General features: G+C 42.1%; 1 protein-coding gene across 1 annotated transcript; it reads left to right on the top strand.

The window, feature by feature from the left end:
• Positions 1 to 22,202, top strand: LOC141428765 (desumoylating isopeptidase 1-like). The gene is made up of 6 exons (XM_074088772.1): positions 1 to 332; positions 2,705 to 2,796; positions 11,243 to 11,352; positions 13,893 to 14,061; positions 19,747 to 19,835; positions 22,055 to 22,202. The coding sequence occupies exons 1-6, from the start codon at positions 236 to 238 to the stop codon at positions 22,200 to 22,202; spliced, it is 705 nt and encodes a 234-aa protein (XP_073944873.1). The 5' UTR covers positions 1 to 235.
• The last annotated feature ends 3,596 nt before the right edge of the window (positions 22,203 to 25,798 follow it).

The raw sequence follows: 25,798 nt of genomic DNA, 5'->3' as shown, positions 1-25,798 counted from the left end.
TATTAATACTATTATATTTTGGGGACGAAATCTCACAAGTGTGTAGTTCGCGTAGTCTGAAGCCGCCCGCGGCCCGCGCTGCCCGCCCCACGCCGCCCGCCGACGCTCACGCTCGCGGAAAACCTGTTACAATATTTAACTGAAAACCATAGTTTCAAGTCAACTCAGAACTATAATACAAAGTTTGATTTTTTGTTAAGTTAGTATTTTGTGTCAAGCAGCTCCGGGCACTGCGATGTCGGCTGAGGGCGAGTGCGAGGGCGAGCCCGTGGACCTGTACATCTACGACCTGACGCAGGGTCTGGCCGCAATACTCTCCCCTGCCATCATGGGTAACTCGCCAACTGGCACTTGTTATGATTTAATTGTTGTTATGATTTTTAGTTTTTAGTGCTATAACTTATTAAGTATATTGATTACTAATTTCTTTTTTGATGTGGCAGCAATAGCCATGTCTATGTTGTTGGTATGTGTAGATTACTTGCAGACAAGGTAGAAGGGTAGAGGGGTAAGGGTAGGGTAAAAGGGATAGGGGTAAGGTATATTTTATACTTAAAAGAAATGCATCAGGATGTTGGTGAATGTTGATCAAAATGATTCTTAAAGCATCAGATATTTACTCTAGCCTCCATGTACCTATATACAGTCGAGTTCATAAACTTGTGAGCAAAATTTTGATCAAAAATATCTGAACACAACTATTGTTAACGGCGTAGAAGCGTGTTCAGATATTTTTGATCAAAAGTTTGCTCACAAGTTTATGAACTCGACTGTACATATTGTAATAATAAGGTGTAACTAATTTTAAAGTTGCAACTAAAAACAAAATACAGAATAACTGGAGAAAGGCTATGTTTTATAAAATAAATCTGCACGTGAGAAAGTAGTGTAGGTAACTACAATTTCACTATAATGATCACAATTGAACATCATTGATGACAACTTGATTGTACAAGTCAGTACAGTCAGCAGCAGAAGATGATGAGCGGTTACGGTGCCTGAAATGATCTACACACAACTCTACTGCCAAGGTAATAAGAGAGTGTTTAGATCATTTTAAGCACCAAACATATGATCTCATCTACATGTGCTGCTGTGACAACATGAAACCTTTTCAAAGAAAAAGTCATTACGATTTTCCTTGTTAATTAATACAATGTCACTATGACATTTACTGTGAAATGGTTCCATGGTGGCTCATGGATTAAAGTCCTCAAAGTCCAGTGACCGTATGCCAGATCTAGAACTTTCTGACTGGCCAGCAGAGAGACAACCAGTAAGACTATTAAAACAATTTAGAATAGTGCACATATGAGAGGTAGTCTACTAGAATCACCACATTCTCTAAATAAGCTTGTGCAGTCTGTGTTTAGCCTTACACCAAAAATATTAAACATGTCTTGCACAAGCCCAAATTGCCAGTCTTCCATAGACTGACATAATGTTAAGCATGTTAGATTAGGTTCAGTTAATTTACGACCTATAAATGCATGCCTTGATAAATCGCGTCGAACACGAACTACCGGGCATGCATTATTAAAGTTTGTAAGTTTCGTAAAATGTCGCGCGGCGTCCCATTTCCCGGCTGCCGATTGGTTTCAAGGACTGTTTTGTTGGACTACTTACCCACCTATACATAGCACTCTCACCTCGTCATCATAATGGCCTCGAGGTGAGAGTATTGTAGTGTTAAAAAAAAAACCACAGAATGAATAATCATAACATAACATAATACTAGGTAAATTTACGCGGCGAGAATACCGCGGCGCCGGCGCGGGCGCGGGCGCGGGCTGCCTCTGGTTTACTTATTCCTCTGCACGCACACTAATCCTTTTAAAATAATACAAGTTAATAATAAGAAACTGACCCTATGTCACCAGCTGAAGATTCCTTGTATAAGTCGCGTGTTTTCAGACGAATTTCATTCTGATTGTTTCTTATTTAAACATTTTGAATTTTTTAACTGACAGAATTCGTAAATCGCGAAAGTTTAGATCACATCACAGTAGTCAAAACTTGGATACTTTTGTTGGGAAATACTTTCTTGTGATTAAGAGTATCACAGCGAGGCATAATTTTACGAGTGCTTCCTACTTCAGTAATCTGCGGCATGACTGCAACTTCTGAAGCCTTGGCAGAGCTGGTTGAATACTCAACACATTATACGCATAAATAAATGAGTCTCTCAACATTCTTATTAAAAATATTAAAATCTGTTCATATTAAAATCTAAGGTAATAATGAAATTTAATGCTTGTCAAATAGTGTTAATGCCTACTCAATAATGTAGGTACAGTCAAGTGTAAAAATATGTACTTATTTAAAGTTTTAGAAATATGTAAAGTCAAATAAATTGAATCATGACATGATGCAGGGTGTGACATTCAATTGAAATTGAAACTCTGATTTCTTTGACAAAAGTGTGAGATGTCAACATGACATTAGTAGCACAAAGGTTCCACCCAGGGTCATGATTCAATTTGTTCAACTGTACCACAGACTCTTATTTCGGCGTAATAAGGCCGTGGTAACATATTTTTTATCCCCCAACGCAAAAAGAGGGGTGTTATAAGTTTGACCGCTGTGTGTGTCTGTGTGTCTGTATGTCTGTCTGTGGCACCGTAGCTCTTAAACGGGTGGACCGATTTGAATGCGGTTTTCTTTATGCAATCGCAAGTAACGCGCGCCGTTTGGTGTCCCCCAGGGCGGCAGGTGGAGGGCGTGTGGCACACGTCGCTGGTGGTGTTCGGGCGGGAGTACTACTACGGCGGCGGCGGCGTCGCCTGCGCGCCCATCGTGAGTACCACCACCACCACCACCACCACCCACAACACAACACTTTGTCCAGTCCAGAGGCTGCACCTACAGCCTAAAGCGCGGCCGCATGCGAACACATTCACCGTCTCGTTCTATACTACTACCCTTGTCCGGTTGTACGGTTTGATAGAAAGAAGCGATGAAAGCGATTGTGATTCAGAGTGCGTAAGGCCGCGGGCACGAAGTCGGCGGGTGGCGGCGCGGCGAACGTGTTCCGTGTTCGTTTCGCGACCGAAACCCTCGCTGCACGTGGCTACCTGGCAGCACACGCAATGAACAGAGAACACGCTCGCCGCGCGGCCGCCCGTTGACTTCGTGACCGCGGCCTCAGAGCCGAACAAACAATTGATTTTATCAACTTCTGTTTTCTGCAGTAAATTGTATCACAAGAGAGCAAAATGATATTTTTATGGCGAAGGCGGTATTTTGAATCCTGAGCGTAGCGAGGCATTCTAAAGTAGTACTTACTTATGCACGCGCTTGATAGAAACTGGCGGTTGGTTTTAAATTATTCTTATGTCCTCTCAATTTCACATCCATTTGTTTGAAGTATTAAAAAGCATAACGAAGCAAAGATTTTAGTAGGTACATACATATAATAATATACATTTTTTCCTTAGGTGGGGTAGTTTATTTTTGTGATTTGAAAACAAAGATAAGGCACTTCCTGTGACGTATTTTCAAATGAAATGAAAGATAAAAGCCCTTGAATAACCCTGAAACTTCAGAGCCTTCCGTTTGGAAATGAAACCACTGCTTGTCAAACGAACGCAGCTATTATTGGACTTACCGTTATAGCTGCCTGTGTTTCGCTTTTGTATCCAATACCATCACGTAACATTTCACAGCTGTCAAACTTGCGAAAAGTGACGGAGTGATAATGGAGCTGTAACTCTAAGAGAAAAAATATATTCTTGTGAATATACCTACTTTGGAGCATGAAAACGGATTTTGATTAAATTTGGTATGTAAATAGCTGGGCGTCTGGAATAACACAGAGGCTACTTTTATCCTGATATTCCCAGATTCCCACGGGATCCGGATAAAATATCAAAATTTTAACCATTAGATTTAAACATGAAATTTGGCGCGGGTGTTTTATATGCAACTGTAATAAAATCCGCGATGTAATTATTGGGAATTCCAATGTGGGTTTAGTAAGATCCCAGATTTTCAAATCGACATTCGGATCCAATGGATTACGCGTGTGATGGTGGTTCTATTCTCTTTGGCAGTTGCCTGCCACTCGAAAATATACTCTATCGTCATCATCATCCCAGCCTGTATTATACGTCCCGCTGCTGGGCACAGGCCTCCTTTCGGAATGAGAGGGCTTGGACAGTAGTTCCCACGGTCGCCCAGTGCGGATTGGGAGCTTCACACACACACCATTGAATTTCTTCGCAGGTTGATGCCTTGCTCGTGCACGCCATTTTGTGCTTTTCCTCATGATGTTTCTCCTTCACCGCCATAAAGCTTGTGTGGAATTCGAAAACTCTCCATGAGCACAAGCAGGGGTTTGAACCCACGATCCTCTGCTTGAGAGGCCATAGGTCAAACCACTCGGCCACCACGGCTTCACTATGCGGCTATACTCTATAAATGCTACTAATACCGTCGACGGTGAGCCGGCTGGAAGGTGAATAGACAGCGATTCACTGCGGTAATTTGTAATATTGCAATCGCTCGTAGTTCAGTCCCTAATCTCCAGACGTAATCCACTGTTCAATCCATCACAGCAGCCAGCTTCGGCTGCGGCTGTCACGCGCGGCCGGTGCCAACTCCATGTGATTCCAAACACTGCCAAGTTTACCATGGATTAGAATCGTCGCTGAATTACGCCCAATCCTGCATGGACATAGGACTCCCCCAAATAGCGCTACAATGACCAGTCTTGCGCCTCCCGTAGCCAACTGACTCCTCCGACCTTCGCTAGGTCTGATGAGATGACCTACCACCACGCTCTGTCTCGATCATGCACTCTGTCAAGAATTGCACAATGAAGAGGAAATGAGAGAAGCAAACTGACTTAATCTCAATTTCCTTACGGTTTTAACGAACTATAGAGAGTATGCTCGCGTAGTAGACCATAGGTTCCGCGCCAACCGCCTATAATACACTCTAATTAAGCGCTTATCCGTCGTAAAAAATACGATGGTTGTGGAATCGCATGCGAAATTCGCCGTATAGGCTTGCCATTAGCATTCGCTTGGAAACAAATGCATGATAGAAAACACGTTTTCTGCCAGGTATTCAAGGTATACCATTCATCGCATTAGTTTGTAGATTAGCTGATATGTTTACACTCGTGAAGCGAGAGCTTGTCAACATACTGTCAAACCGTCACGCCACCGCCACCACGTCGCGACTTGTTTGAAAAATAAATATGGTGGAAATCGAGACCACAAATATAAGCTTGTATGAAATTCGTTCTTTGTCTAAAATAGTCCCACAAACGTCGTGTCCTTGTGTCCCGAGACGTATATAAAACAATTTTAACGCGTAGAAAAGTTCTCTCTCAGTTTGAACAGACGCGCGATGTCCAGCGAGAGTCGCCCACGCGCGTCTGTTCCCCGCCAGGTATTCCAGCGATGCCGGCTCAATCCTTTATCAGATCGTCATCATGTTGTTTCCCAATTGATGCCAATTCACTAGAAAGCTTTATGAGACGTTTATAGCTGGCTCGATTCCGCAGCGGCCCCATTTCGTGGCGTACTCGTATAGGTGAATCTGAAACGAAATGAACACCGTCGTGTGTGATCTAGTTTATGACTTGTTTTCTGGAATCCAATATAACTTGTGCTCTTTTTAAGATAGCTGGTTCATCCGTCGTACTAGATTTACCTCCATGACAGAAAGCGATTCATCATCGTACGCGTACCTACATCTGGTTACCTACTACTTTATTTACTTCGTTCTACGTTCAGGAATGTTCATAGATTTATATATAACCCAAGTTTTTCAATGGACCTTGCCACTGCTCCACGATGTGATGGAGTCAAATTTTTAGTTCTTAATTTGTGTGTTCATAAAAGCAAGCTCTGACTAGGGCCAATAGCCAGATAGACAATTTATTGTAGAACTCATTTATGGCAGAAACTGACATCGTCAGTGAGGTCCCGCAAGATAAGATGACAATAATTTCGGCCAATGAACAGCGAGCTTGCGAGTTGTTAATAACTTATTAGACCTTTTTGATTGGAATACAGTTGGCACAATTAAAGAAAGTTTCTTTGCAAATTTATCTATCTACATTTCGCTCCCGTCGTCTTTCCGAACAGATGCAACTAGGGCGCTTTTCAAAGCTTGAGTAAATAGGCTGTCGCTGAATCAGTGAGATGCACCTTTGCTCTCATTCTTCACTTTGTGTCAGGTGAGATGGACTCAGTCGCTGATCGGTTTTTAGTAAAAGTTTACTAAAGGGTGTCCCAAAAAGGACGCAAGATTTGAAATTGATGAAAAACACTTTTTTTCGTTATAATATATTTATATATAAAATCTTGAAATACATAAAATAGGGTTATTTGTGGAATAATACGTCAGGCAAAGAGGCTTTGCTGGCACATAAGCACTCTTGTCAAAATTTTCTATGACCATTTTGCATAGATGCGGCTGAATTTCGGCTTGTTTTTGGACGACCAGTGGAATGAACATCATGAATTGATCCACTCTCCCTGAATTTTGCAACCACTCCGCTCACAGTTGATGAAGTCAAATCAATATTCCGACCATATTTTGCACGGAATTTTCGAACCGTACATGCCAAACTTCTTTTGAAATATTGTTCAATAATAAAAACGCGTTGATCCTTCGTATAACCCGCCATTTTTACAAACCCTAAACATTCAGCTGTCAAATAGTTTTTTTTAGGGTCTTGCGTCCTTTTTGGGACACCCGATATTTTATCGGTCTTAGACTACGGCTCCACTGAGGCGGAGACGAGCGGAGCGGAGAGCGACGTGTGGGGATCGGAGAATATTAAATCGTCAAAGTCAAAAATTCTTTATTCAATTTAGACAACAAGCACTCCTTTCGTCTGCTGATCCGGCCATCAACGCAGATGCCAATATTATTACGTCACACCCTTTAACGCATATTGCAGCTCAATCTAATGAGTGTTGTTTAATATAGGGTTGACTCGTACCAGCACGTTATTCGTACGCATACAAACTTAATGGCGGCCGATGGAGTCAAATGAACAAGTCTATGCGTCCTTTTTGGTCGGCACCACCCGAAGTATTTTAGTTGTTACAATTGTCAATTAGACTGCGGACTCCATACTCTTGAGAAAGATGCTTTTCAAAGCTTGAGTAAATAGGCTGTCGCTGAATCAGTGAGATGCACCTTTGCTCTCATTCTTCACTTTGTGTCAGGTGAGATGGACTCAGTCGCTGAGTTTTTAGTAAAACTTTTTTTTCGTTATTATATTTATATATATTCTTGATATACATAAAATAGGGTTATTTGTGGAATAATACGTCAGGCAAATGTCCTCCTAGGCTTTGCTGGCATACGCACTCTTTTGTAAAAAAATTCTATGACCATTTTGCATAGATGCGGCTGAATTGCTCCAATGCAGCTCGAATTTCCTTTTTTGGACGACCAGTCGAATGAACATCATGAATTGACCACTCTCCCTGAATTTTGCAACCACTCCGCTCACAGTTGATGAAGTCAAGTCAATATTCCGACCATATTTTGCACGAAATTTTCGAACGGTTACATGCCAAACTTTAAATTTTAATACGCATTGATATTAAAGCCATTTTTACAAACCCTAAACATTCAGCTGTCTAATTTTTTTTTAGGGTTGCCAGCACTAAAATACAAAAATGGCGGCAAATTGAAATCTTGCGTCCTTTTTGGGACACCCGATATTTTATCGGTCTTAGACTGCGGCTCCATACTGAGGCGGAGACGAGCGGAGCGGAGGATCTATTAGTTGAATCTACATTTCGTCTCCGCCTCATTATCATCAGACGTGTAAGGATTGGTTGATCCCTAGCCCTACACGTCTCCTCCCCGCTCGTCTCCACCTCAGTGGCTGCGGCTTTACCCTCGCCTCGACTTAGTCCTCTGAAGGCCCATACATAGTGTCGATAACAAATCACTTTATCGCTCATATGGACTGCTATGCGTCCTGCGTCCCGTACGCGCATGCATCAGCCCGTGACGCGAACTGCGTCGCGTACGTGTAGCCGCACGTCTTCCGCCGATCCTGACTTATCTCAATCGCGTCTATTTATAACCTCTGTTCTATTTTTAGTCCGAGAATTTGGCCAAAATATGGCACCGCTGACACTGTGAGCTCTATTGCGATGGATGACTTTATATTTTATTTTTAGACAGCGGCATCTGATTTAGCAGAGATCGAGGGGGCGTGTTTTCGCGTTCAGGTTCTATAAATGATCCATAAAACGGATGATAACTTTTGAACAGTGCCGCGTCAGAGGTATTTGCGGAACAATCGGAGCCGCGCGAACTGTCGTGTTTACCGGCGCGGGCGCAAGCGCCTCAGTTTTGGGCTCGAGTATTTGTGGCGGCGCCGGCGAAGTGCACTCGCTATGTTTCGGACTGTAGGACTGCAGACTGCAGTCGGCCAAGCCATCTGAAATAAACCGATTTTTGGTTCATGTACCTACACTGATTTTTTTTGTTATGAAGGAGAAATATTAGTTGAGTTCTTGATTATTTAGTGGTTTAAATGGATGGGAAAGGATCAAATGAAATCACGATACATTAAACTTTAATAGATCTAAAAAAACTGAAACATGTAAATCGTGGTCTGGTTTCTTTTACCCTCAAAAATATCTTTCATAATTTAAAAAAAATATATATCTTTTGTTTCTTCTGCTTCCTAATAACCTGATATCAAAGCACGAATTCGTTTATTCCATTTGCTAGATGTCAAAGTCGATAGTCGAAAAACGAAACTGTATAAACTGTATAAAAGTCGAAACTGTATTCCAGTGAGCATGAAACAAAAGTTGACAAGTTTTTTCTGCAAACCAGGCTTGCAATTGCATGCAACGTCTATTTGGCTTCGAGTCGCAGGTCGGTTCCAGATAAGTACAGGTGCCAATGTCTGATGTAAATTAGGTGAAATTTAAACATTAATTCTGCAGAAACAATTACCTATAAATTGTACATCGAACAGCTGGAACACCAAGTCTCGTGCCAAAGTAGTAAATTGCAGCTGCAGTAACGCGCACCTCGCGAGTTCCTCGTTGTCTGCCCTCCCCCCTCCTCCCCCCTGTCACCTACATCGACAGCGGGCTAAAATACTTTATCCAATCAAACCCACAATAACACCTGATGCTTTAAAGCACTCAGTTTATTGCTTCATTTTTGGAGCGTCATTCTGGCCGAAAAGATACTGCATACTGATGCAATTAACAGCCCTGATATATGACCGTAGTAATATCAGTTTTTAAAATGATTCACGTTTAATTACATTACATGTACGGTCAAGGACTTTAATTCATGAGCCACCGCATGGAACCATTTCACAATACACGTCATGCTGACATCGCATTAATTAACAAGGAAAATCGTAAAGGTGGCTCATAAATTAAAGTCCTTGACCGTACCTACTTATATGTTACGGGATGTAGGCCGTGATCACCTCTAACGAGCTCCCAATATTTGGATGCAGTTGCATGCATCATCGCGGGTGGAGCGAAGCATTTGCGGTTGAATGTTAATGTTGTCCGCAGCGTTTGGTTGGACGTCTCGGGCCCGATATAGTCGGTCGGTCTAGATTCCACGATTCCTGCAATTGTATCTGGAGCTGTTAGATAACGATGCAGCGCCGGTTCCTGGTGCCCCCGCGCCCGCGGCCCACTCCCGAAATACCCGCCGTTTGTAGGGATGCTGCTCAAATCTCATCGTAAATAAATACCTAGGGCTCATTTTGATTTGCGAAAAATATTTTTAAATATTCCTCAAGCTGGGGAACACCATGCAAACGAGTAGGTAGATAGTATACGTTGTTGTTGACGAGCTTTCAGGTTTGTCCTCTTAGATGAGCGAGTTCACAAATGGTGTTTAGATACTAAAGCATTTGCATTTACAAATACACATTAATAACATAACAGCGGTAGCATTATTACTTTTCGGCATCAGTGTCTCTCTCGCGTGCACTCTTGCCCGTGTTCTGCCAGCCGCTCCAATAATGTCAATTTGCTACATATCTCCACACCTTCATAGGTACAGTCGACCTTTGTGCTACTAATGTCATGTTGACATCTCATACTTTTGTCAAAGAAATCATAGTGAAATTGATTATTAAAAGGTGTGGTCATGTTTCAATTTGTTCGACTGTACACGACGCGAACACTGAATTATACCAGGTTGCTAAAACGATAACCTATGTTAAACCAGTCGTCAAAATTGGATGTTTATTTGGATACAAACGGTACATTTTTGTTAAATTTAAACATATTTACAATCAAGTATACAATTCACACTAAGCAATGATGCTGCGGCTATTTTTTAAAACATTTACCTGCACATAAACAATTTCAGGAAAGTAAATCAAAAACAGTTAGTCGGCTAAAAATAAATATAATAACTATGTAGTTTATTCAAAGTCAAAGTCAAAATATCTTTATTCAATTTAGGCTATAACAAGCACTTATGAATGTCAAAAAAAAAATCTACCACCGGTTCGGAAAAACCTCTGCTGAGAAGAACCCGGCAAGAAACTCAACGAGGTATATATATTTTTTTTAAAACAGATGAGTATTAAACAATAATGAGGTGTGACGTGTTATATACGGATGAAAGGCGTTGCTTAAAGTTATCCAGAGATGTATGAAGTTAATCCAACTGATACAATTTTGTATTATAGGCTTTACAGGCTCTATTAACAAAGAACTTGGAATTTGGAAAATCCAGTAGTCAATTTTGCCAATTTGAAATAATGCATTTTTTTTTCTCAACCGAAGATGTGAAGACTGGTCGGCATTGGTTATCGTTATAGTAACTCACTCTTAAAGCACCTACCTGGTTTCGCAACTATAATAAATAATTACTAACTCATTCGTACCTACAAATTTGTATCGGGCGGAACATCCCTATAATCACGCGTTTGTCTCACTTGCACCCGCGCACGCAGCTGTAAGAAAGCTGCGACGGAACGCGTAGTAATAGATGACCCGCAGGAATCCACTTGGAACGTAAAGGTGACTCTATTTATTTTGGATGGCGACGGAAGCGGCGCGCGCGCTTGTTGACGTTTAAACATAGCCGCGCCACGTGAGCCCGAGTGCTGCTTATTTATGATGTTTTTAATACGCATTAGAAAGGCATATTAAAAAAAGGCATGAAATTGTTTAATCGAGCCGGTACGGGGTTTCATTTTACGTGTGTTAGATTCAGGGGTCTGAGCGGCGACGTGAAGTGGTCCGTTTGGTGTGTGCAGGGCGGCACGATGGCGGGGCGGCCGCGCGAGGTGCAGCGGCTGGGGCGCACGCAGGTGCCGCCCGCCCTGTTCCGCGACTACCTGCAGGGGCTCGCCGCCACCACCTTCACGTGAGTACACACACACACACACACACACACACGCACGCACGCACGCACGCACGCACGCACGCACACACACACACACACACACACACACACACACACACACATGTAGTTGTAATAAAACAAGAGAAAGTGTTAATAATGGCCCGATTGACCCGTGCGTTATACGGAATACAGAATACGGTATTTGACTATTTTTTATATGTATTATAAATTAAAACTTTACAATGCCTGTTATCGAATAGAGAAACAAATTTTAAGCTACCTTTACAAATAACAAAGTTATAAACTGGCGTCACACGCCAGTACCGCCATACTTGCTGCATAGAGAAAAGCGTTTGAGAAAGAGACAGGTATATAGATTTTTCAAAAAATCACTAAATCCAATTTTTAACTGATTTATGTTTACTCTTCGCTAAACACTTTCTGTGTACCTATATTTTCATGATAATATATAAGACATGGCACATTCAGGAGTAGTCAAATACCGTATTCCGAGTGTACTTATATACAATATGGCCGCCTTTATTCCGTTACCAACCAGGGTCGCCGTGTTAGACAGCGCCATCTGTCCTCATTGAACCGAGCTAGTAGAGGCCTAGTCTAGCGGGAGAGTTATCGAGCGGCAATAGAATTTGTCAACACTGTTTCGGGGCTTTGTCGATAGATGGCGCATCGGAGATGACTGGATTATTCCCTTTGTCACTTTCCAATAAACCGATAACCGATGAGGGCTATCGTTTTTTGTCTCACTAGATGGCGCACTGTTGCGTGAGGTTTTTAAGTATGGCTTTCAAAGTCTGTTATTACGGGCATGAAAACAAAGTTTAGATTAAAATCCACTATATTATTTAATACACCTTAAAACCGTACCATAAAAATATCGAGCATGCCACAGTGTTGCATAGTCCCCGTTTTGTTCGGAAAAAAGGGAGGACAAAGGTTTCCGAAAGACAAAACTGTCTCAAAACACAGACATTCATTGCCCCGGAACGCATATTTGCCATAATTAATTTCAGATATTGCAAAATATTCACAAAAATATTCTAATTATAAATAAACCCGCGTCGAGATTTGTCATTTCAGAGACCTCACGCTACACTAGCGCCTCTAGCGGCGAATTCATACGCGATAGCCCTCATTACGATCGCTGCCTGAATTACTTCATCTTTTCCTATATATTTAATACTAGTGTTTACCCGCGGCTTTGCACGCGTAAATCATTAGATACAGCAGTTGAATCGAAATTCCGGGATTTTATAAAATTCCCGTGAGAAGTCCCTAAAATTACATCGTGGTGTGTCAATGAAAACATTGGATTCAAAACAACCATGCGAAATTTCATGACTCTCAATTTTAAGCCCATAGGTTGTTAATTCGAGATTTTATCCCTATCCCGTGGGAATATCGGGATAAAAAGTAGCCTATGTGTTATTCCAGATGTCCAGCTATCTAAATTCCAAATTTAATCCAAATCCGTCTAGCCGTTTTAGCGTGAAGGAGTAACAGACACACACACAAACTTTCGCATTTATAATATAAGTAGGAATAAAGATCAAGATTCCAACACGTCGGTAATGCTCCCATTCAATACTTCCGAATACATGGCTACATACAGAACTACAGGACAGGACGCTATTTGATCTGGGAAATTGAAATTTGACATCGAAATTAATGTAATTGTGCTCAGTTAAACTTATTTACGATCAGCGTGTTTCGGTGCCATGCCACTTCCTTCTTGTTTTTTTTTACTCCGTACATACATAAACAAGCTGTGACTTCAAAATCAAAATCAACTTGGCGCCGTAACAACTCGATTATGTCTTCTTAATATTTCTGATCGACAGTTCTAATATCACTCGAAGATGTACAGTCGAGGTCAAAGACATTTTTACACTTTACTGTCTTTAGACTGTTGCTTGTGATTGGTCTTCTCTCATCATCATCATCATCATCCCAGCCTATATACGTCCCACTGCTGGGCACAGGCCTCCTCTCAGAACAAGAGGGCTTGGGCCATAGTTCCCACGCGGGCTCAGTGCGCCCAGTGGTGCCCAGTTGGTCTTCTCTATAAAATTGTTAAAAGGCATATAGTGACAAGGTACTAAAGTGTAAAGATATCTTGGATCTCGACTGTACTCTGCGACTGCTACCAACGCCCTCGGCGATGCGCCGGCTGGTAGGTGATGTAGTGGCTGTTAAACCCGAGTCTCGTCTGTTACGAAGTATCTACGTAACAGACGAGACTCGGGTTTCTCGGGGACGGACTCGTGGCTGAGCGTGCAAGGAAAGCATCTACTTCTTAGCGTCATTAGTGAAACTTTCCTGGCGATTGGCCAGCTTAGGGTCTCCCCGTATCTATCGACGCGGAATCGGCCTGAGCCGACAAAAAGACGTCTTCCCGTCGGCAAACATCGTTTCGCGTCAAACCAGCCGATCGACTATTTTCGCTCTTATTGCGTGGACATAAAGGGTCTTTTGATCGGCTAAAGCCGATTCCGCGTCATAGGTTTGGGGAGATCCTTAAACGGCGCGTGTTGTGTCAGGGGCGCGGCGTACCAGCTGCTGGAGCACAACTGTAACCACTTCACGGACGAGGTGGCGCAGTTCCTGTGCGGCGCGCGCGTGCCCAAGCACATCGTGCGGCAGCCCGACGCCGACCTGCCGCCCGCGCTGCGGCACGCGCTCACCGAGCTGCTGGCCGGCGCCGGACAGGTACTGCCGCATGCCGCATGCCGCATTTAGAACCTACGCTATCAGACGCGGGCGCACGCGTGCAGTTAGCGCTGCTCGTACTATTTTCATAGGCGTCCACCCGTTCAGTGCCAACTGCGTCAGCTAGAATTCAACCGAACACGACTGCAGAACAACTGCACGATGACTGCACGGAACAGTCGGGTCGAAGTCAACTCTGATTGTACCGAGACTGTTCTCGTGCATTTGGTCTCGCTCGACTGCTCTGAGCAGCCCATCTAATTATGGAGACCCTGATGACCGTCGCTCGCCCTACCCCGTACCACGAAATTCAGCACAACTTACGATACAGAAATGCTTCGTAAGCTATACATATGCTTTTGGTTTCGACGCTAACATAATAGTTTGTGTCGTTGTGCGTTTTTTCACCCGCTACCAGAACATACTTTAAGCGTGGCATACAGGTGCTACTTAGTTAAAAGTAAAAAGTACACTTTTGCAAGTAATTGCGGAGATATCTTATTACTCGTGCAACACACATGTGACGGGACGATCGCTCTTTCCGATGTGGTACTTTTAAAACTCTATTTGACTAGAACGTAAGCTAGTTGTAGCTCCGTTTCCACCAGAGATGTGCGAGAAATGTGTTTTTCATGAACCAATATATAGAAAATACAAACTGAGACATGGATGCACAGAAAAACCAAAAAAAGAGACCAGCACTGGGAATCGAACCCAGGTTCACATTCTTTCGGAACTAACCGCTCACCCAGACAAGAGATGTTGCTACTAAGCAATCAAATTATGATAGTTTTTTTTTGGAGTCTTTTTATATTTTTTATTTCAGCTCCAAATTTGTTACTTTTACGGGTATCCCGTGAAACCACATCTCTCGACGAAACATAGATGTCGCTAGTGCTGCTGCTTAAGTAGCATAGTAGAAATAAGCAACCTGAGATATGTATGCATAGGAAAAATTCGTGTCTAGATTCCTGTCCAGCAGTGGTGTAGGGGTTATAGCACGCATCACGGATTGCTGAGGACCTGGGTTCGATTCCCAGTGCTGGTCTCTTTTTCTGGTTTTTCTGTGCATCCATGTCTCAGTTTGTATTTTCCCCGTTTCCTGAGTTTGTATTATACCCGTAAAAGTAACAAATTTGGAGTTGAAATAAAAAATACAAAGAGACTCCAAAAAAAAATCAAATATAAAGAAACGCAAACGCTTCATTTACCTCGCCCCGCTCCGTTCAGCTGTTTCCACCAGAGATGTGCTGTGCGAGGCGAGGTAAACGAAGCTTTTCTATTGGTTCACGAAAATCACATTCCTCGCAAGACGTCCTCACACATTACTGGTGGAAACGCTGCTTAATGGTGATTTTCCACCGGCAAGGCGGGCGCCGCCATACAAATTTCAATTCTCGTCTCGCCTCGCCGGAGTCGCCGGTGGAAAATACCTTAAAAGCCGGTCGGGCGTGGTCGCAGAGCTCGCGGGCGCCGCCGGTGGACGACGAGCCAGCGCCAGCGGGGCCGCGCCCCTAGCCGCGTGAGTCACTTCACTACACCTACCAAAGGACAGTCCATTATTCACGTGAACCTATTTTGGGAATTTAAATTACCCCTTTACCTTTACCCCTTTAAACTCGTGTGTAAATTTTCTAAATGCGTATTTTTAGTTTAAATCTGTCCGGCAGATTTTAGTGGAGAAACGTGTTTTTATTTTTTTCAATTTTACACTATTTCTTACAAAAAAAAATACCTAGGCAAGTTTCGACTTAATCGATCCAGTAGATTCAGAGTAACTTACTGTGACAACGGACAGACAAAGAGACACATCAAATTCTATGGGGTGAAATTTGAATCGTGTAACAAACGATGTCGTGCATTATGTGTATGATCCAGGATTAATTGAACACTAATTTTGTATCACGATCTAAGGCAGCGTTTCCACTGGAGATGTGCGAGGAATGCGCTTTTTATGAACCAATTGGGAGGGTGCGAAGTACTAGGTGGGGGTAATGAAATCTATCGCAGCGCTCATAGTGGCCAAAAGAAGAAATAATCTAGGCTCTGTCATCTGTCATACTCATATGAATCTGTCATTAACAAAGCAATTTGTATAGACTTTAACTACCTAATTTTAGTAATAGATGTTTGTGTTATGATGCGAGCTTGAATTATTGAACACTGTCCCTGTTTTGTTCTTAATTCCTCTACATCTCGGACATGTCCAGCAACGATTTTCCTTATGAAACGGTATGTGGTTGAAATTTTATATTGAGTGATACTCAAAAAACCAGTCTTCAAGATGATACTCATTTTGATCTGAAAACGATATTTAATTTATTACAAGCGATATAAGAACAATTATATAATTTTACTATTATTCAAAGAAACCAATAAGATAGCTTTATTTTTTCGTTTTACAGTAAATGTACAACTAAACATGAAGTAAACAAACCCTGACATAACGAAAATAAAACACACTTTTTGAATAAATTTTACTTACCTCATTTAATTTTAATGACCAAAAATGAATTCACAACCTTTTGTCCACCCAAATCACGGTATCACAGTAATTTTGTATTATAAATTAATAAGTTATAGGTTTGATTTTTGTCACAATGTCGCGATGAAATTTCAAAACGTCAGAGCATAGCCAAAAAAGTTGCGGACGCTAGGTGGCGCTGATGTGTGCACAGAGCCAATAGAAACGCTTCATTTATCTCGCCTCGCTCGGTGCTGTGCAACAATAGGTAAATGAAACGTTTCTATTGGTTAATGAAAATCACATCCTCGCACGTGATTGGAGGAAACGCAGCTTAAATTTCCCCTATACTTGGTTTGGACAGGTATTTAACTAAATGTAAACAAAACAACGTCAATTTGGTGTCTTAAATATTGAAATTCCCCATTAAACTATTTAAACATTTACGTTTCTGTATTGAAATACACTAGTCTAAAATTAAGATTGGTTTTTTGGAATCTTTTTGTATTTTTTATTTCAATTCCAAATTTTTACTTTTACGGTCATCCCGTAAAACCGAAATTGAAAATACAAACTGAAATATAGATGCACAGAAAAAACAGAAAATAAGACCATCACTGGGAATCGAACCCAGGTCCTCGGTAATCCGTACCGCGTGCTATACCGCTACACCACTGATGGTCAACGGTACCGACACGAATTCCCTATGCACCTCATATCTCAGCTTGTGTTTCTTACTTAGTCACTTAAGCAGCGACGCTAGCGACATCTATGCCGCAAGCCCTCAAACTTTTTCGGCATTCCTTTGGAACTAACCGCTCACCCGGACAAGAGATATCGTTTCTAAGCAATCAAATTAAGATTGGTTTTTTGGAATCTTTTGTATTTTTTATTTCAATTCCAAATTTTTACTTTTACGGTCATCCCATAAAACCGAAATTGAAAATACAAACTGAAATATAGATGCACAGAAAAAACAGAAAAATAAGACCATCACTGGGAATCGAACCCAGGTCCTCGGTAATCCGTACCGCGTGCTATACCGCTACACCACTGATGGTCAACGGTACCGACACGAATTTCCCTATGCACCTCATATCTCAGCTTGTGTTTCTTACTTAGTCACTTAAGCAGCGACGCTAGCGACATCTATGCCGTAAGCCCTCAAACTTTTTCGGCATTCCTTTGGAACTAACCGCTCACCCGGACAAGAGATATCGTTTCTAAGCAATCAAATTAAGATTGGTTTTTTGGAATCTTTTTATATTTTTTTATTTCAATTCCAAATTTTTACTTTTACGGTCATCCCGTAAAACCGAAATTGAAAATACAAACTGAAATATAGATGCACAGAAAAAACAGAAAAATAAGACCATCACTGGGAATCGAACCCAGGTCCTCGGTAATCCGTACCGCGTGCTATACCGTGTTTTTTCTGTGCATCTATATTTCAGTTTGTATTTTCAATTTCGGTTTTACGGGAACGTAAAAGTAAAAATTTGGAATTGAAATAAAAAATACAAAAAAAAAGATTCCAAAAAACCAATCTTAACTTGATTGCTTAGAAACGATATCTCTTGTCCGGGTGAGCGGTTAGTTCCAAAGGAATGCCGAAAAAGTTTGAGGGCTTACGGCATAGATGTCGCTAGCGTCGCTGCTTAAGTGACTAAGTAAGAAACACAAGCTGAGATATGAGGTGCATAGGGAAAATTCGTGTCGTACCGTTGACCATCAGTGGTGTAGGCGGTATAGCACGCGGTACGGATTACGAGGACCTGGGTTCGATTCCCAGTGATGGTCTTATTTTTCTGTTTTTTCTGTGCATCTATATTTCAGTTTGTATTTTCAATTTACACTAGTCTAGTTTGTATTACAATAAGCTGCGGTTAGACTTGTAGAAAAATCGTGCAAGTTGCATTACATTGGCGGCTCGATTGACCACTACAAACTCGTTGGCTTTACGGCCCTCGCAATGTAATGCAACTTGAATGATTTTTCTTGCAAGTCTAAACTCGGCTATAGATAAGTAAAATGTTTAAAATCCTTGAATGTACCAAATCTGGCAGCTGAAGTTTGTTTACATTTAGTTAAATACCTATCCAAACCAAGTATAGTATGCCAGTGTCGTTTTGCCATCTTACTAATACTGGGCGAGACCTCCCCCAGGTGAGACCGGGTGAGATTCGCCTTATCCCCCCCTCTCCATCCTAAACGGCTCACTTGATTCATGGACTCCTAACAACTGCTTACACTCGTATACTATAGACTCTTCAGATCGTAGTCCATAAGACTTAGTTTAGGCACAACCACGCCCGAACAGCGTAGAAAAATAATTACGAGTATGTATGTATGAAATTAATTAATTCCATTCGCTAAGAAGCTTCACGTTCATGCATAAGTGTGTAGATGTTATAAGTTTACATTTAGTGAGATGGCAAGTAACAATATAAATGAACACACTTAATGCAAGCAAAAAACAAAACAATCCGCAAACAAATATTTTTTTAACTTTTGTTTTATTTCTACAGAATTTAGATATCAACATCGAAATAGATTTGTTTTTGGATTGGCTCCTATTTGCATAAGAACTTCTAAATACTAGAATACAACAGAGTAACTAGACAGGGTAGATTTGGAGACTAATTAGAATCAACCCTAACTCAATCAGTTACAGGCCATGTGAGATTTGTAATCTTTAGTTCTTAGTTTTGTCGTGCGATGCGTAGTAAGTAACACTCCTGTAATGTTCATTATAAAACAAAAATATGCCGTAAGTAAATCCGATGGTTACACTACACATGATTGATTAATGATTATGCATTTACTCGTACTGAATCGTCTTCAAAATTAGCTTGTATTTCATCTATAAATAAAATAACGATTAGACTTTATGACGTCTCACTACTGGTGTGAAATATTGCCAGTATGTAATTATTATTTTTTGTTTCGTATGAAATTGTTTTTGATAGTGAGTTGATTTCGTAAAAACGACATCTGCGCGTGAATTATAAGTACCTTAAGAGGACGATATGACGACGCGCAGGGAATTAGTTGCTAGTAATGCATTTTCGACCAACTTGTTGTAGGTACTTTTCATTTTAGAAAATAATTTTAATAATGCTGGCCATTCTAAAATTGTCAGGTGGCGAGTGAGTCAGCAAAGCCAATCGTATTGTTATTACCCCAATGCATGTAATAAGCGTGTGTCTGTGTGTGTGCAGCCGGTGGCGACGCCACGACCGGGCGTGCGCTACGACCGCCAGGACAGCCCCGACTACCTCACGCTCAACACGCAGATCGAAGAGGCCAGGTACGTGCCACCCCCTCCCACCCCCTCCCGCACACTCCCACCAGAGAGAAACTTTAATCCTCATAACAAAAACATGGCTCTATTTATAACACGTTAACATGAGGGTTTCCTGAAAGGCCAAATATCACTGACGGCATTATCTGTTCGTACGGTTGCCTCGCGTGAACCGCGCGCGGTCGGCGCGCCGCTCCCCCCCCCCTCATTTCTTAATAGACCACTCGGAAATTTTTGACGACGAGTGGACACCGAAAGTTGAGGCGGTGCTGGTCGGGTGCCGGGTGGCTCAATGAGCTGTGACCTTTAGGCGCTAAAATTTAGGGTGTGCTATCGTGGATGCGAAGCAAAGACAGTCATGTAGAATCGACCAATTAGAATGATTAGAAACCACATCACATCATCATAATTTAATATTAAAAAGATAACGAGGCGAGGCGTGAATTTAAGTACATGGTTGACCGGATTGTACACGCCTCTGCTCCGTTCTGCTTCTATAGAAGCATTCCATTAAAGGTGCTCTGTGCTCTGTATGTATGAAATTCATGGATATTGGTGCAATGGCCCTGTCCGCCTGTCCGGTCGCAGTAACCCAGAGCGCCTGGCAAAATTATCTGAGCCGTGCCGGCGCGCTTCGTCTCCAACAGTTGTTAGTTGTAGGCGTCAAAAGCAAATCCTGTCTATTAATATCCCAATAGAACGTATAGCTCACACGTTTTCTAGTTGGCATCTCTTTCCTATTGTGAATGTGTAGCGAGACAACAATGCACTTGCGTCCTCAATAGGTACCAACAGCCAAATATGTGGCCTACCACCCTAAAGTTGATAATCGTTTTCATGTCATAAAACAATTAATGCCAATAGACGTGTCTGTCAACTTGAAAGTTCGACTTTAACGACATATTCATTTGATAAGATCTTGTTTAAAAATTGATAGACTACTTATTTGGCTGATGGTACAATCGAAATAATTGAATTGCGTACTAAGGTGCAACCTTTGTGTATTTGAAATAACTAAGAGTGTAAGGAAACTAACGTCGATAGCCATGGCTGTTAGAAATACATAAAAGCTTGAGTCCTATCTGACAGACTGGCTAAAACGAAAAAGTCGTCTCTGGGTAATTGCATACGTTTTCATAGAAATCCAAAAAATATGTCCGATCGAATAGATACGAGTACAATTTTAGTCGAAAATCAAATGGTCAGGACTAAATGCGCTTTTTATTAGGGCCAATACAGACAGACTGCATTTGAACTAAGCACAACGTAACCACAACTGCCGACTGCTCATATTTCAATCGCAGTCAGCGTGCTGTGCTGAAAAATGTATGGGCAGTGCAGTTGGAATGCAGTCTGTCTGTACTGGCCCTTAGAGTTGCGGTTTAGAATGATTGTTTAACGGGTGTTACTCGTAACTATCGTCACTCTACCAGTGGCAAGGTTTTACAGGCGACTTTTTAGCCCATGGCCCCATGTGTAGCATTTTATTTGAGTGGCATTTCGATGAAATACTAGTGACGGTGCAGCGTCGCTTGTAGAGTTTTATGGCCGTTACATTGTTCTAGTAAAGTTGTCGCGGGCGCGATGCTAGCGGGTTATAGACGGGCCGGGCACCGCAGCGTCGCGCTCGCGCTGCGGGCTCGCCCGTGCTGGAACAATACGAGCCGAGCCTTAGCGCGGCGGCTGACGGTGTACGAGGTGGCCTGTTTGTGCGGGGCGCTGCGGGCCGCCGCCGGGCTGCTGCGGGGCGCGCCCGCACGGTACCTACTTCACCACATTCTGTACATATGTATTAACATACTCGTATATAGTAGTTAGGCAGTGCAAGAGAAACCAGCAGTTTGCGTTTGCGCACACTTTTGTCCGGGAGTATAGTGACCAGACGGACATCTCTATTGGCGTTGCAAGCGATAAGGAATTTCGATCGGCTGGTCGGAGTGCCCAGACAGACGCGCCCGAGGTGTCCTATCAACTAAACCACCGGGTTTAGGTGTGGGTTCGAATCCCGTTGAACGATCCGAAAATATTTTTCGTTTTCAAAACAGACCTTTTTCTTACAGTCAACTACAAAGATATTGATGCGGCCAAAGTTATAAAATTATGTAGGATAGACGACCTTAATATGAAGACATTAAAGTTGTCGTACATTTTTATAAGTTTGGCAGTGCCGGTTTCTTTGTAGTTGACGTACCTATATAATTATCACTCGTTGTTGGTGGTTGTAGCACGTGGTCCGGCGCGCGCGAGGCGTGGTCGGCGGCGCGCACGCGCGTGGCGCTCGCGGGCGCACTGGCCTTCGCGCTGCTGCGACGCGCACGCGCACGGCACGCGTCCGCTGACCCAGGGCTTCACTCGAAGGCGCCGCTGGAATGAAACAAAGGACACTGCAGATACGGGATCAGAGATGCGGATGCAATTACACCCTCCTATTTCCTTATATTAAGTAGGTAGGCGAACATGTAGCCCGCCTGATGGAAAATGGAAACTGAGGCTCATGGACATGTGGCAAAAAGATGGGCTATGCGCCACATACCCTCTAGACTGTGTGGAATGCCTCTGTGCTGGTAATTTTACCGGCTATCCTACCACCAAACGGGAACATGGCTGTGCGAACACTGCTGTTGGACGTCAGTTTATCGCGTAAGATGGTGGTAGGTAGCTATGCTGACGAACACTGCGCGTCTTACCCCTGGTATAGAAGAAGTTAATAACATTATAACAACTGCCTCACGGTTTGTGTTGACGCCTGAACCGACTCAAAGAACAGCTGAGAGTTCAAATAGAAAAGTCCAGACATGCCTAAATACAGGTGCAAAGAAAGGTTGCCTGGCATAAAAGAACATACACCATGAACTGGCATAACTACAGGGCGTTATTTGTACCAGTTTGAAAGAAGTTACAGCCCAAGACAGAGGAAGACTCTCCAAATATGAGCGCCTATATTCGAGTGTAGGGCATAAACGAAAATACGCACACTGAGGAACAGAGTACGTGATAAGGATAAATGCACCCTCGATAGACCGCTTCTTTGGCTGACCTCACCTGACTTAACTTGTGAACCTCAATTCGGAAGTGTTTCTATTTCTTCGAATGAATAAATGTTTTTTTATAAAACTGCTCATTGGAATTACTTTACGACCATGTCTGGTGAGAGGCTTAAGAACACGGATACTCGGCCGTACGTATAACGTATTTATCTCGTATCACGCTGCACCTATCTGGTCGTTTAGCTGCGACGTAGTTTACGACATGTTGTTTGAGACAGGCCTCATGTGGGGAATAGTAAGTTGGAATACATTTCGAGTGTAGGTCACATGTATTTTAATGTATGATCATAGTTTATCACGTAGCGGACGGGAAGGTTGGCGGTATGCCCATATATGGTACCATCCGCCAAACATGTGGTCTGCCACCCTGAAGTTCATCATCGCTTGCATGTCATACAACAATAAAGTCGATAAGACATGCTTGTCAACTTGAAAGTCCGACTTTAGCGACATGTTCATTTCATAAGAAGTTGTTTAAAGATAGACTCCTTATTTGGCTGAACGAGAGATTACTTTGTTGTGAAAAATGGTGAAGTAGGTACTTGGTCGTTTGTACACGTGTTAGCAAGTGTTACGCTGCAGTTATATTATGTGACAGGATTTGTCAATTTGTTTTCGTGCACTAAGTAAACACTGCGGCCTCAGCTAGAAAGCATTCGTGCCGGCGCAGCCCTGGATTCAGCCGTTTGCTCCTGGATGTACTGCCCTCTTAATATAACGATGACTTCATAATTTATTTTGACACTTGCGCAATATTTTAAGATTTGTTATTCAGTTTCTGTGGACAACATAAAATAATTTGAGCACATCTGGCGTCCTTTACTGACACGGTTTGCCTCGGTATCGTCGATCTTCCTTCATTATTCATGCTTCATATTAAGATTACTTTATCCAAACTTTTCTAAACGAAACCTTAGAAAAAGCTATTGAAATAATAGTCATGTTGAACTTAATAGTCAAAGTCAAAGTCAAAATATCTTTATTCAATTTAGGCTATAACAAGCTTATGAATGTCAAAAAAAAAAGTCTACCACCGGTTCGGAAAAACAGAATCCGGCAAGAAACTCAACGAGGTATATTTTTAGTATTTACTAGAATAGTATTTTTGTTGATTGGAGGATTTAGCTCGCTAGTATTTGCGACAGACAATAATAGTTGGTTTTTATTAGAACTAGTAAAGTCTTGGTGCCGGACGCGTGTAGATACTTTATGGTTCTGACGTTTGACCTGAGGCCATATTCTATGAGGTGCTCGCAATCCAATCAATACGGTATTTGACAACTCCTGATTTTGCCATATCTATCTTAATATTATTATGAAAATATAGATAAACAGATAAGTGTTTAGTGAAGAGAAAATTTAAATCGGTTGAAAATTGGATTTATAGTGATTTTTTGAAAAATCTTTATACCTGTCTCTTTCTCAAACGCTTTTCTCTATGCAGCAAGTTGGGCGGTACTGGCGTGTGACGTCACATGCCAGTATGTCTTTCTCTGTCTAATCTTGAATTTCAAACCTTTATAACTTTGTTATTTGTAAAGGTAGCTTAAAATGTTTTTCTCTCGATAACAGGCATTGTGTAGTTTTAATTTATAAAACATACAAAATAGTCAAATACTGTTAATCATATCTTCCTATCACCATCGTATACCCCTTGACAAAAACAAACGGTGAATGTGATTGTGATTTCAAGCGCCTGGTCAGAATTTGGCCTCTGGTCCGGCCGTGCTTTTATGCTTAGGGATTAGAAAGCCGCACGATTTGACAATGTCACGTTGATTGTATTCATGCATGAATTCTACACGCATGGATCCGTTAGGGCTAGGACGCATACATACAACTTTTGCATCGACTAGAACAGTTGGGGTCAAAGGTGTATAAGTATACGATAGGCCTGACATAGGAAAGTCGTGGGCGCGCTCGGCCCGTAGTGTTAATTGTGCGCGTGCGCAGGGCGGAGTCGGCGCGGCTGGAGGCCGCGGCGCAGGCACGCTGGCGGACAAGCTGGCGCGCAAGGAGCGCCGCCCGCGAGAAGAAGCGGCGGAAGCACGCCGGCGAACACCACGCAGGCGAGTACACACTAATGAAAGGACCTGGACACGCGGCCGCCAGTCCGGCCGTGCGTACCTGTAATATTTACACGAACCCTTTCGAGCTACTCTTGACCCTTCACGAGGCGCACCACGGGGCTCGTGACAGTCTTGACACCAATTAGGCTAATGTCTTAAAAAATCTAATTAGTTCGTCAGTTAAATTAAATTATAAAAAAATATTTTACGTTTTTTTTGTCGATAAAAAAACCGGCCAAGTGCGAGTCGGACACGTGCACGAAGGGTTCCGTATCATTATTTATACAATATTAGACATTAGCAAAAAAACGGCATTAAAAACAAACTTGTTGTATGGGAGCCCCCCTTTAATATTTATTTTATTTTAATTTAATTATTATTTTTTTAAGTGATTCAGAGGTAAGTTTTATGTAAAAAAAACGCTGAAATATGTGCGTTCCTAGATAAAGGCCACTCAACTCTCGTAGCCCGCGGTCGTTCTATTCAATCGCGGGACGCATAGCTTTCAGTTGAATGGCGATAGTCGTTAGTTAGACTTAGAGACTGGGCCAGTGAGTTGACCCTTCACAGGTTAGATAGCCGCCAGTCGATGGTCGGTTTATTGTAAACCAAAGTACTTGAAACTTACGAGTTACGAATCATTGTCGGCTGTCATCTTTCTTGAAGCAATGCAAATTGTCGAATTTAAATACAGACTGATACGGTATTTACGTAATACTAATTTTGTATAACGTTAAAAACTAAAGCCTATATAAATACATACATAGATAGATCCAAAGATTTTGCGTCGCGGCATTAAGAAGCAAGTGGAACAAATTGTAAAAAAGTATGTAAGTATTTCCTGTGTGTTTTC

The sequence above is a fragment of the Choristoneura fumiferana genome, chromosome 6 (assembly GCF_025370935.1).
Source record: "Choristoneura fumiferana chromosome 6, NRCan_CFum_1, whole genome shotgun sequence".
NCBI lineage: Eukaryota > Metazoa > Arthropoda > Insecta > Lepidoptera > Tortricidae > Choristoneura > Choristoneura fumiferana.
Note: the sequence above shows the minus strand (reverse complement) of the source record. Positions and strands in the feature narration are given on the sequence as shown.

Coding starts and splice junctions, on each gene's coding strand:
- LOC141428765 (XM_074088772.1), top strand. CDS start 236: ATGTCGGCTGAGGGCGAGTGCGAGGGCGAGCCCGTGGACCTGTACATC. Junction 14,062..19,746: donor TGCTGGCCGGCGCCGGACAG/GTACTGCCGCAT, acceptor GTGTGTGTGCAG/CCGGTGGCGACGCCACGACC. Junction 19,836..22,054: donor ACGCAGATCGAAGAGGCCAG/GTACGTGCCACC, acceptor TGGTGGTTGTAG/CACGTGGTCCGGCGCGCGCG.